At 31.6% G+C, this 12,700-nt stretch overlaps 1 protein-coding gene across 5 annotated transcripts in view; it reads right to left on the reverse strand.

Moving 5' to 3' along the window:
* Positions 1-12,700, reverse strand: part of LOC148600311 (uncharacterized) — a 322,920-nt gene that overhangs the window by 170,422 nt on the left and 139,798 nt on the right. For all 5 annotated transcript variants that reach the window (XM_088557824.1, XM_088557823.1, XM_088557826.1 and 2 more), the window contains 5 exons: positions 11,888-12,151; positions 11,050-11,228; positions 9,519-9,684; positions 6,690-6,779; positions 426-1,274 (listed from right to left, as the gene is read on the reverse strand). In XM_088557824.1, coding sequence (XP_088413950.1) covers positions 426-1,274; positions 6,690-6,779; positions 9,519-9,684; positions 11,050-11,228; positions 11,888-12,151 — 1,548 coding nt within the window. The remainder of the gene's footprint in view (positions 1-425; positions 1,275-6,689; positions 6,780-9,518; positions 9,685-11,049; positions 11,229-11,887; positions 12,152-12,700) is intronic.

The raw sequence follows: 12,700 nt of genomic DNA on the forward strand, positions 1-12,700 counted from the left end.
TAGTGAAGAATCACCCCTGATAGGGTTATATGCCAAAAAACAATGAAATTTTTATAACACATAAGTGGTTATTTTCGCTATATCCTTCGTCAAAGTTGGGACACGAAAATTAAACAAGCGAAATATTTATGAAGATAAAATGGTTATTCATCTTTGTCTTATTCATTGAACAGTCTGTCAGCCACAAGAATTGCGTTATGCGAAAAACTTCACCCAGTTTCTGAAGAAAAACGCGAAATTTTCCACACGCAAAATAAAACGCTTCTATGGTATTACCTTTTTATTCATTTCACTGTTTTTAACAAAACACCATTTTCTCTATAAATGACAGAATCTACTTGTTTATAGTTTCTACTTATATAATCTACAACGCCTATATATATATTATCCAGTAAAGTAAAAAGACAGGAAAAATGGATTCTTACCTTTGAGTAGTAGATCTGCTGATGTCATAGCAGAACCAAGAGGATTTGTCGCCTTGCATATATATTCTCCTTCATCTTCTTTAAATGTTTTCTCAATTTCTAGAGTACATGTTCCATCTGGCAGATATTCAGTCTTGTAAGTAGTAGTATCTGTAATTGGCTGGTCATCTAGTATCCAAGAAACTTCTGGGCGAGGACTACCCATCACAACACATATGAATTTGACAGATTTACCTTCAGTTATTGTAATATGTTCAAGGTATTTGGTAAAAACTGGGGCTTCCCCAGTGAGTGAGGTAGGCTTTTCCTCTTCCTGTTTCAAAATTTTCGGTGTCTCCTCAACGGGAGCTTCCTCGAACTGAGGAAGTTCCTCCTTGGGCTTGAACAGTTGTTCCTCAACATTTATTTCCCCTGAAATATCTTCCATTTTCTTGTCTTCGCTGATGAGGACCTCAGTTTCCTCTGTGAAGGTTAATGAGACCTCTGGGAAAGTTGTTGTATGTTGAACATCTTCGGGTTTAGACTCATCACTAATAAGTACTTCAGTCTCCTCAGTAAATGTTTCGGAGACTTCAGGAACTGTTGCCTTAAGAGGAACTTCCTTCTCCTCAGGAAGAGGTGTCTCAGTTATCGTAACTTCTTCTGGGGCAGTTTCTGCCTTCTCATCTGTTACGATTTCGAAAGAAACTTCCTCCGTCTCAGAAGTGATGATGTCACTTCCTGTAGTGTCTAATGGTGCTATTTCTGTTGTTGATGTTATGATCTTTTCTGGAACGTCAACTTCTTGACCCTCCAACGTTGTTGGCTTTTTGGCAGGTACCTCTTCTGCTTGTTCTTCAGGAGCAGTTTCTGGAAAAATGAGTTTTAAGTTGATAGGTCAAAGGGAAAAAGTTAACTAGTTTATCCATTATCAAGCTAAAAGTAGTTTAAAGTTTATTCTGCGTGATATGATTACCTGCACGTTTAAGTTAAAATATAATCATGATTTTGTTTTGATCATAAACATATGATAATAATGTGTTTGCATAACAAACATCCTACACAACAACCAAAACAACCTATCAATTTTATTATGATTTAAGTAGCACTCCAGCTAAGAATCAGGTATGAATGTGATTCATACATGAAAAACCTACATATTTTTATTGGCCTTTTAGTTTTCAATGCATGTGCCAGCACTTGTCGCCGAGTTAAAATGTTGAATACCAGTATTTTTTTTTTCATGGTTAACCAATAAACCCTTTTTCCACAGCAGTCAAATATATAACAAAATTTGAACCCACAATAATATATTTCAAAACTAGACAAACTATCTCTCTAATCAAATTAAGGAGGTAGACCTAGAGTAAGGGACACAACTCTTAAAAATCATTGGAACGTTTGTATGCAGCATTTACATCAATTTTATGTAAGCATCTAATTAACTTGGATTCATTTTATTCTGCTTCAAACGAATGCTTGAGACATATACACCAAGTCCAAGCAAAGTTTGATATTTTGTTGTGTTTTTTTTTTCTATATAGGACTAACTCTTCCATTCTACACCCAAATAACAAATTTATCAAAGTGTATTCTTGGGTATTTGTATTAAGGTATGTTTTCTGTATTGCATGAACCAGTTTCAAGCTCAGTCATGTAGTCCACGAATGTGTTTTTTTTTTGGTCTACAGCTCTTGCTTGTTTTACTGTATCTTCTTTAGAAAGTTCACAACAACTGTATCACTCTTTTTGTGGGTTGTTGTACAGTAACTTGATATTTGATAGGGTATTTAATAGACAACTGTGTTGTATTGTTTTCCACCAAGCCCCATATGAAAAATCTTGAATAAATACTTAAGTCAGAGCAAATTGTTTGTGACATCATCAATTTCAAAGATTTCTCAAGAAAATTCTCAGACTTAGGTTTTTTTTCAAGTTTTGTGGCACTCAGTCCTGAGGCAATGTGTACTGTACCATAAACATACTGCCTACTGTTTTATGAACATATTGTACTTGTACACAGGCATATTATTATTCTATGACTGTCATTTGAATGGAGCAGATTTTTGTAACAAGAGTCACATGAATTTCATGTAAATTGAACCTTTACTTGAAGTTCACATGAAATTTTCACATGATAATCATTAGAAGTGAATTTCATGTGAGCTTCATCTAATTTCATGTAACACTGCTTCCAATGAAAATCAGGTAATAATATTTTGCCTGTGTAAACTTCAGAAGATGTCAACTAATGTTCATGTTTCATGTTATTTTTTTTTGTTAACACTAATTTTCATATTTTGCAGCAATGAGAATGCTAGAATCTAAATGTAATTGAATGTAGGTCTAACATTGTGTCATGTGACTAACCACATAATCAAAACTAAATGAGAGACAGTATATGTTTTGATTTCATTTGGTAAAAAGAAAACTTCATAGAAATGGGATCTCAGTTCAGTATAAAATTTCTCTCTTACCGTGACCAGTGGTGACAGAGGCATGCTGGGAAACAATTGCTGATGCTAAAAATAGCCATGCAAAAAAATGCAATGACAAGTAACAAACCATGTGATATATTATTTTTAGACACTGTCAGAGAAAACAATATTTGGTTTTTCAAAATTTTTGTTAAATCAGAAAATAAAGATAAAAATCAAATAGCTAGATCTTTGACAGTATCAAATACAAACTAGAGGTATAAAAATGTGGCAGTGGGTTTAAGGATATAGAAGATGACAAATTTATGTATAAAAAGATCACAAATACTTTCCCATTCACATTTTTTTTCCACTAAATTTATTTAGTTTAATTTAATAAGTTAAAAAAAAAAAATCATTTTTTATAACAAATATCATAACAACAAAAGGGTTAGATATGAAAGAAAGAGTTAAATACTGATAAAACAATAGTGAGAAAAGTATTTGTGTGATACAACAGAAAAACTATTTCAAAATCTGAAAAAAAATCTTAGTTCATGAAAAAACCTAAAACAAAAAGAAAATGTTAAAGAGTCTTAAGACATAGATATCAGCTTTGGTTTGTAACATCTTGCCTTTTGTTAGTCTGAAAAATAAAGCACAAACTATAAATGACAAGGAACAATTATAGATCATACCATGCCTTGAGTAAGTCTCCAGATTCCAAATTATATCGCTTAAAAACATTTTGAAAGTACAGTTCCAAATATAATCATATTGTATCATATCAGTCATAGTTCCACCTAAGTATCAGTTGCATAACCAAACAATCAGTGATTCAAATCTTCTACACATTAAAAATTTGGCTGGTTACCCTTCAGACGAGCCAATAAGCAATGTTTTGATCAATGAAAAGTTTCAGAATGTTGGGTTAAGCAGATAAGCAGCTGAAATTTCTGTTAAATATTACTTTAAAAAAAAGTTCATGGATCATCAACACTACATGTACACACAGTCATCTCATCATGTGCAGCATTCCTAAGGAAGCAGGTTTATTAAGTACATGTATACTACTTAAGAATAAATTTAAAATTGATGATGAACAGATCTCTGTATGATTTTTAGATGGAACTGTACCTAATCACTTAATTTAATATAGGTTTTCTAATAATATATTAGTAATAAAATGTATTGCAAATAACAAAACAAACAAAAAAACTTCAAAAAAAATTAGCATTTGCAAAATAAAAGTAGAAAAAAAGTATGATAGAAATGTTTAAGTTAAAGAGGTAAACCTAAGGTAAGGGACATGACTCTTACAAATCATTTGAATGTTTGTATTCAGCATTTTACATCAATCTCATGTAAGCATCAAATAACTTGGACTGTTTTCATTCTTTTTCAAAAGAAAGCTTGATAGACTGGTGAAACTGAATATGATACAAACATATCACTGATTTCATGAGTTATGACCCATACCCTAGGTCTACCTCCTTAACTTGTATCTGGAGAAATCTTCCTATATCAAACATGATATGCAATTTTACAACATGAATATTCATAAGGTAAAAACATGCAGAATCAATAACTAAAATAAAATACACATGCAGCAAACATACAATTATAAAATGAATAATAAATATTATGCTAACTAGCAGGTGAGCTATTTACACATCTGTGTAACTAATTTAAATATGTACTTACTGAATTTCAATTAAAAACACTGAATTTGACAAAATCAACAATGGGCCAAAAAAGGACAAATAAATTTAAAATTACAACAATTAGATTATAACTACTTGTTTTTACTTTAAAAAAGACCATGCGGAAAAGATCTAAAAACATTTTAACACAGGAAAAATTCATGCATAATACAAAGATAAAAAAGAATGAGACATTTGAAAATTTTATATTAATTTTATTTGGTCCTATTAAAATTTTCAACAGCAGTTAAACACACTTGCCTATAGATTTTTCTAATAAGTAAAAGATATTTTCTATAAATATCATTAATATCTATAAATATTCATCAACTCATTCATCATGAATATTCATTATTTTCAATAATGAATATTCATAAACCTCCTTAAGAAATATCACAGACTTTGCTCACCTGCTTTTGTCATCTTTTTTTGTGATTTTATTTAAAAAAAACCATGACCAACCTCAATCATTTATATGTTAATCAGAGCGCTCCCCCTCTAGATCAAATTTTCCTTCTTCCCTATCAAATATCATTCCACCTTCATGTAAAGCTTTTTTTCAATCAATTTTTGCTTCTTGTATAAATTTGATTAATCTTCCTTAAAAGGGCTAAAAAATAGAAACAAATTGTAGTATCAATTTTAATTTGAGAAATTTTATTATTATTTTTTTTTAAATTAAAAAAAAGAAACATTTCTTTTGCTGTCTGAATACCATGTAATAATTTAATTAACAAAGAGTAGATGTGACCAAACTCATGAATTAAATTTCAATCACAGATCTAAGATGACAAAGAATGACATAGGAATTTTAATCCAGAAAATTATATCATATATTAAATCCAAATATATGTTTTATTATAAGTTAATGTTTAAACACTACATCATTTACCCTATATCACATCCTAGACCTATATGGCATACCCTATATCACACCTTAACCTATTTAGCATACCCTATATCACATCCATATTCCTATATGGCATACCCTATATCACACCTTGACCAATATAGCATACCCTATATCACATCCTAGACCTATATGCCATACCCTATATCACACCTTAACCTATATAGCATACCCTATATCACATCCATAGAGCTATATGGAATACCAGAGATAACACCCATAGAGCTATATGGAATACCAGAGATAACACCCCTAGACCTATATGGAATACGATATACAATATGATATATTGAACATGACATTTCAACCCTTAACCTTGGGGTGATATAGAAGTCTTGGGCTGATATAGGCATGATGAAAGACCAGATTCAGTGATATTCCTGGATTAAAACACCTTTACAGTTATAGTTCATTCAATGCAATATATTGGCCAGTACCCAAAAATCTCTGAACTATTTAATCCCTGAGTTAGTCTATTCAAAATTACTGCCATTCTAACTATTTCAAATAAATGAAACAAATGATAATAAAAGATTATATTTATTTTGGGTACTGACCTAATTTTAACTGAAGAGAAAATAAAAATTAAAAAAGCAAACAATAAGCATAAAACAAAATAAACTTAAAAATAGCAGAAATCTAATAAAATAAAAACAAATGAAAATTAATAATTATTTCTAAAAAAATGAATGATGCCATTTATTCAGGTGAATATATATTATCTAAAGCCTTAAAATCACATTCAACTTCACAACCAAAACTGACTGTTTTAAAAAAATCCCTCCATTGACTACTTTTAAATAGAAAAAAAAACATTCTGTGAAAATTCCCATTTTTCTATGTCAATAATGGTTGTTCACAATTCATATTTCATGAGTTGAAATAAATCATATCCTAATTAGACAATAGACATTCACAGGTAAAACAGAGGTGCTACATTGTTTTACACTTCCAGTGAGATTATGTAAATGTATATTTGATACTTTTTTATAATAATAGTTTTACAAGTTTCCGCTCAAACTCAAATAACTTAATTTTAGCATTATGAGGGTCTACTGAGTAATTGTAAAAATAAAAAGAAAACCTTACATATCAATACACCTCTGTTATACCCAAGCCAGAGACAGGAAAAGTAAACAAGACCAAAAACAAATCAAGACTTGAAGCAACAAGGAACAAAAGGGGCAAACAACCATTGTCAGGGCAATCAAAATGATGAAAAGATGCATGCAGTCATTGCTAAGATGATCCCAACCTATTGTACAAATGGTCTCTTCTTCTGTTGACTGCTGAGTACGATCTGTTTCAACTATGTCTTGTTCACGTTCAGCAGCAATATGTGGTTCTAAAAAGATATATTTGAATTCCATTTGTATTGGATTGTGAACAATGTCACAGCTAATTGTGAACTATGTCACAGCTAATTGTGAACTATGTCACAGCAAATTGTGTACAATGTCACATCAACTTTGCAGCTAGATACTACTAAAGCCTGCTACTAATTTCTACTAAAAAGGCAACTACATTTCTACTTAAACATGCCAAAGTTTCTAAACCAGCCATCTTAAACTAATTAAAACATATGCTGCTGCTCATGAATGCACCAAGACACTTCACATGGATATTGTTTTGATATAAACATCTCACTGCCCCAGTACTTCATTCATACAACACATCCAATTATTTGAAGTTATATACAGTTTTAAATTTAAGCTACACTGCCCCCTTCCTATATACTGATAGTCCTCATTTTTTGATTAGCTTGTTTTCTTTTAAGTCTCTGGCAATGTCTTTTCTAGCATTTATCAATATACATTCTATGATATTACTGTCAGGGGAAATATTTCACATAGTATAGAAAACTATTTTTTCAAAAAGGTAAATTTCACACATGTCAGGAATATGGAAAATTTACAGATTTCTCAGATATAACTTTTTACAGATTTCTCAGATATAACTTTTGACTGTAAACAAAGTTTAAAAAATGGTAAGCAATTTTACCTACAATCTCATACAAATACAATTTATTTCCCCTTCAAGTAAATTTGTGAAATCAATATTTAAAGAATTGTTGCTACAAGAAAGTATTGCTTAAATGTCATATTTGGTATATAAATGTCTATTTTCGGTTGTTGTTTTTCTCAATAGGTTCTTTCCTGTAGTATAGCTCCAACTCTACTTCTATCGTGATGATTTCTTCATGCAGAATTTTTTCGGCAGCATTCAGACATTCTAGGTGAATATGAGAGAATTCTTATCGTTAATTTAAACAAACACAAGACAGATTAGAAACAGAAACAAACATGAGACACACATAATGATGATACCCCATTCACAAAAAAAATACATTACATAACCCCCCCCCCCCCCCTTTCTTAGGAACATGTGTCCTCATTTACATGACTTAACATTATCCTCTGACAAAAAAATATCTTGTCCCCATACCTTTACATTCTATATCAACTAATTTATGTCTAAAGCAGAATTTCGAAATAACTTTTGAATTTCGTCAATGAAAAACACAATATTTAAAATCTGAATGATTCGTTCTATTGAAATTTTCACAGTAAAAGTAATCTTATAAAGTCAGGTTTCAATTATCAATTCAAGGTAATAATATTTAAACACAAAATTAAAAAAAAAAATTCAGATTTTCATTTTAAATAAACAAAACCAGAGAATATTTGTTAAAATGTATTAAACCCTTGGACTTAAGCCTTTTATATGCAGGTATGAATTTGGAATGATGAAAAAAAAAAATCACTGCTTTTAATGAACCTTATTAAGCATTGATATGCAACAACAGCTAGCCATATATATATGAAAAGTTATGTCAATGAAAAAAAATTTGATGAAATGAAAAAAAGAAAAAGGCTAGACCTGTAGAAATCTAAAAGGCTAGACCTGTAGAAATCTAAAAGGATCTTAACCAGTCAACATTTAAACCCTTAAAAACTTTGTATGTAGCTAAAAGAACAAACAAACAAAAATTATAAAAAATTTGTCCCTACTTCCTTATTTTTTTTGTAAAATTTTCAATCAAAGCAATAATGATTAAAGTTAGCATGGTAAGAAAGTTATAAGCCATTTAAGGTCAGGTTTCATTATTAAGCCACTTATTCGGACAGTACATAAGCCACATTATACACACTAACACACTTAAATATATGAATTAGATTAGCCATGCTTATCATTTTGTTTTCCCACATGCTACTAAAGACAATGTATTTATTTCTTAAAATTTTATTTCAGAAATTCGCAAATAAATTACAAATGTGCAAAAATACAAAAATAAATAAATGAAAAAATAACAATCTGAATCTGCACTTCAACTTATTTTGTTTACCATTAAAAATTACATATTTGTATAATGTGGCAGTGTACTTGATATGTAGCATATTTGACACACGAATTATCTCCCCATAACAGGTGAATTAAAAAGCACTACATTTCTCAACTGAAAAATAACTTAAATCCATATCTATGCTAAACTAATACTATTACAGCTACTTTGAAGACAGACTATCTCTAAGCATTTAACATTCCATCTAACCAAACACTATATTTAAAAATTTAAAGATCAAAAATTAAAAAAAAAGCACAAGGACAAAGGTGATCATCTTGGAAGAAAAAAGTAATTACAACTATTGATGAATTGTACATTTCTTTTTGAATTTTTAATTTTAAATACAAGAAACTCAACTAAAATCTGAATGAGGGCCTTCATAAACTTCTCTAAATCATTCTTAATTAGAAATCAATTCAAGAGAATATGAAAATTCAGATTTTAGATAATTTCGAAATCTTAAGACAGTGAAATTAAAACAATTTTTTTTCAAAACAAGACAAGAAAACTGAGGTAAGGGCAATATAGGTTTGAGTATAATAGTTTATCATTACTATCAGGATATAATGAATAACTAAATAGTATTCAAACCCATATTAAAATTATTCCTCCAAAATTTTTTGGCACTTAAGAAATCTACAGGTCTAGCTAACGAAATATGTGTGGTCAAAAGGTCATATATAAATAGCTGACATGCTAATAGTAGAGTTTGAATGAAAGTCTGTGATGATGGCTTACTTTCTACGAAAAGTTCGACAACAGTGCTGGTACTGCCGAATTCATTTACAGCGGTACATTTGTACTCGGCTTCATCCTCCAAGAAAATATCATTGATATTTAATCGGCACACACCACTATCAAAGTCTATGACAAAATGTTCACTTTCTTCGAGTGGTTCTTCATCCTAAAAATAAATAAAATCAAAGCACTGATGATAGATGGAAAGCTACAGAGGCATCTCTATGTATGTCATATTAATTGATGAGATGAGTGAAAGTTTAAAAATAGGAAAAGTTTACTATATTTTTCTTTCAAAATATGAATCTGAGTAAAAATAAAAACATGAAGTTGCATGCCTTTCAGGTAAACACCTACTTGTGTTTAAAGCGACGTACACAATTATAAATCAATCTGTCCAATAGCAGCTCAGATAATTGTTATGAAATTTGAAAGGGAAGACAGACAAGGTGATTCCAAAATACCACACACTGATTGAGTTTGGGTATAAAAACAATTTTCTCTGAACCAAAACAAAATGTGTATCTACAGAGCCATTTTCAGGGATGCCCAACAATCCACATTCCAGGTAATGGTTCTAAGACATTTCTCGCAAATGAAAATCACTCACATACTAGAAAAGGCAGAATATAAAACAGAAACCTGGTAAACAGGAAAACATGAAATCATGAATTCTGATCAGTAGACTTTTTATGAGCAAGTCGGCCGGTGTTTCTAGAAAAGCAGAGGACGCTTACCCTACCGGTACACCTGGTCCATGCTCCCAATTTTTAGTGGAGTTCGAGTTGCTCATTTGCTTTTGTTACTTTGTAGGTATGATTTTAGTTACTTTATGTTCTTTGTTGTGTATGTCTGTTTTCCATGTCTGGTCTTTGTCCCTGGATTGCATTCTTTTGATTACCACTATAACCTTGGTTCCCTTGATTACTCTTTCAGAGGAGATGTGCTGACAAGTATTGTCAGGTACAGAGGGACAAATGGGCTAATGGATGTACTGATTGACCCAAAGACAGAGGAACAAACAAGCAGGCAGAGCATAACCAGTAGCACTAAAGAGGCAGGCATCAATTGATGGCAAAATAAACATTAACTGCCACACGTTGTGCTAGACATACCCCCACTACTACTGGAAGTTGATATCAGAGATCAACTAAACTGATTTATAACACATGCCCCCTCTAAATGAAGTCGCATACCATATTCCTACAGACAGTCTGAGTGTGCCCCATCCAAATGAAGCCACACACCATATTCTTACAGACCAACTGAGTGTGCCCCATCTAAATGAAGCCACACACCATATTCCCACAGACGGACTGACTGTGCCCCCTCTAAATGAAGCCACACACCATATTCCAACAGACCGACTGAGTGTGCCCCATCTTAAATGAAGCCACACACCATATTTCCACCCACGGGCTGAGTGTGCCCCATCTAAATGAAGCCACACACCATATTCCTACAGACGGACTGACAGATGAACAAGGTATACGAGCCACTTTTTGAGTGGAGTGTAATAAACAATACCTACCTGAAACCATGTAACTGTAGGTACAGGTTGTCCGACTGTCACACATTCAAGAGTGACAGGTGTGCCTTCAATAGCATCAATGTGTTGTTGGAGGGTCTGTATGAAACGGGGAGCTTCAGGGACCCCTTCTTCAACCTCTTTGGGGACTGGAGCTTCCTTCACAATGATTTCTTTGGGTTCTGTGGAATATTAATTAATTATTTTTAATCATCTTATGGTAAAAATTTGTACTTAAATATAATGATCAAGCAACATGTTCTATATTTTAGGCCAACTAAAAGTATTTTTTTGGATCTAAGGTCCCCAATATCCTCATTTTTATTGCCATATAATTTAAATACTTTGAAAATAAAAACCAGCCTCATAAAATTGTTCTAATGGCTCTCATCAACTTTTTTAGCAAAAATCCTCACTCTCTTAAGATCATCACTACAGAAGTTTTATGTTCATCATCATGAACTTGTGGATAGTTATGGTGTATTCATCGGCACAATGAGAACTGATTTGTTCAATGAATTGCCCCTGACTTGGCTTATTATCAGCAACTTGTTTTTTGTTTCCAGAAAAGCAGAGGATGCTTACCCTACTGGTGCACCTGGTCCATGCTCTCAGTTTTTAGTGGAGTCTGAGTTGCTCATTTACTTCTGTTTCTTTGTACAAATTATTTCAGTTATTTTATGTTCTTTGTTGTGTGTGTCTGGTCTTTGTTCCAGGATTACATTCTTTGAATTTCTGCTAGAATCTTGCTTCCCTTGATTACTCACTCATTGTTCTCAGAACCAAGAAAATAACTAATTTACAGCTCAATAAAAATGGTTCCATCTTTCTCAAATCTTACCGGGTTTTGGGTGACCTTCAACTTCAATAGTTATGGTTGATTCTTGGTCTTTAGTAACCTCTAGTTCAGTTGTGACCTTTTCAGGCTTTTCTGTGATCTCAATCTGTGTTATACTTGTATCAACTGGTTTCTCCTGAACTTCAATCTCCATGGATACAACATCTTTTGGTTTTTCCTTGACTTCAATTTCCATGGTAATTTCAGTTGGTTCTGTTGTGACCTCAATTTCAGTGGATGTAGTCTCTTTTGGTTTTTCATCAAATGCTAAAAATAGTATTAAAATAATATATATATTTTATATTCAAGTGAAATAGAAATAAACTTATACTATTGAAGACTTCCTTATAAATATCATAAAATTAAATTTCAATATTAAGGCGGTAGACCTAAGGTAAGGGATATAACTCTTGAAATCAGTGATATGTTTGTATCATATTCAGTTTCTCCAAAGTCTATCAAGCTTTCATTTGAAACAGAATGAAATCAGTCCAAGTTTTTTGATGTTAACATAAGATTGATGTAAAATGCTGAATACAAACATTCCAATGGTTTGTAGGAGTTGTGTCCCTTACCCTAGGTCTCCCTCCATAAAATTAACCATAATTTATAAAAAAAAAAAGAATACAAAATATAAGAACACAGAAAAACTGGTTAGATTTTCAGACTATCAAAATTCAAAAAACAAATTCAGCTTTTTACAATATGAAAATTATTTAAATTTAAAAATGGAAAAAGTGTTCATTCACTGGATACAAATGGATAAATTGAATAGGAATTCAAGACTGGGTGAAGTATTCAAGATGCAAAGATTCA

Source organism: Perna viridis, chromosome 13 (assembly GCF_037379345.1).
Source record: "Perna viridis isolate PV_CMFRI_1.1 ecotype Kerala chromosome 13, ASM3737934v1, whole genome shotgun sequence".
Lineage (NCBI taxonomy): Eukaryota > Metazoa > Mollusca > Bivalvia > Mytilida > Mytilidae > Perna > Perna viridis.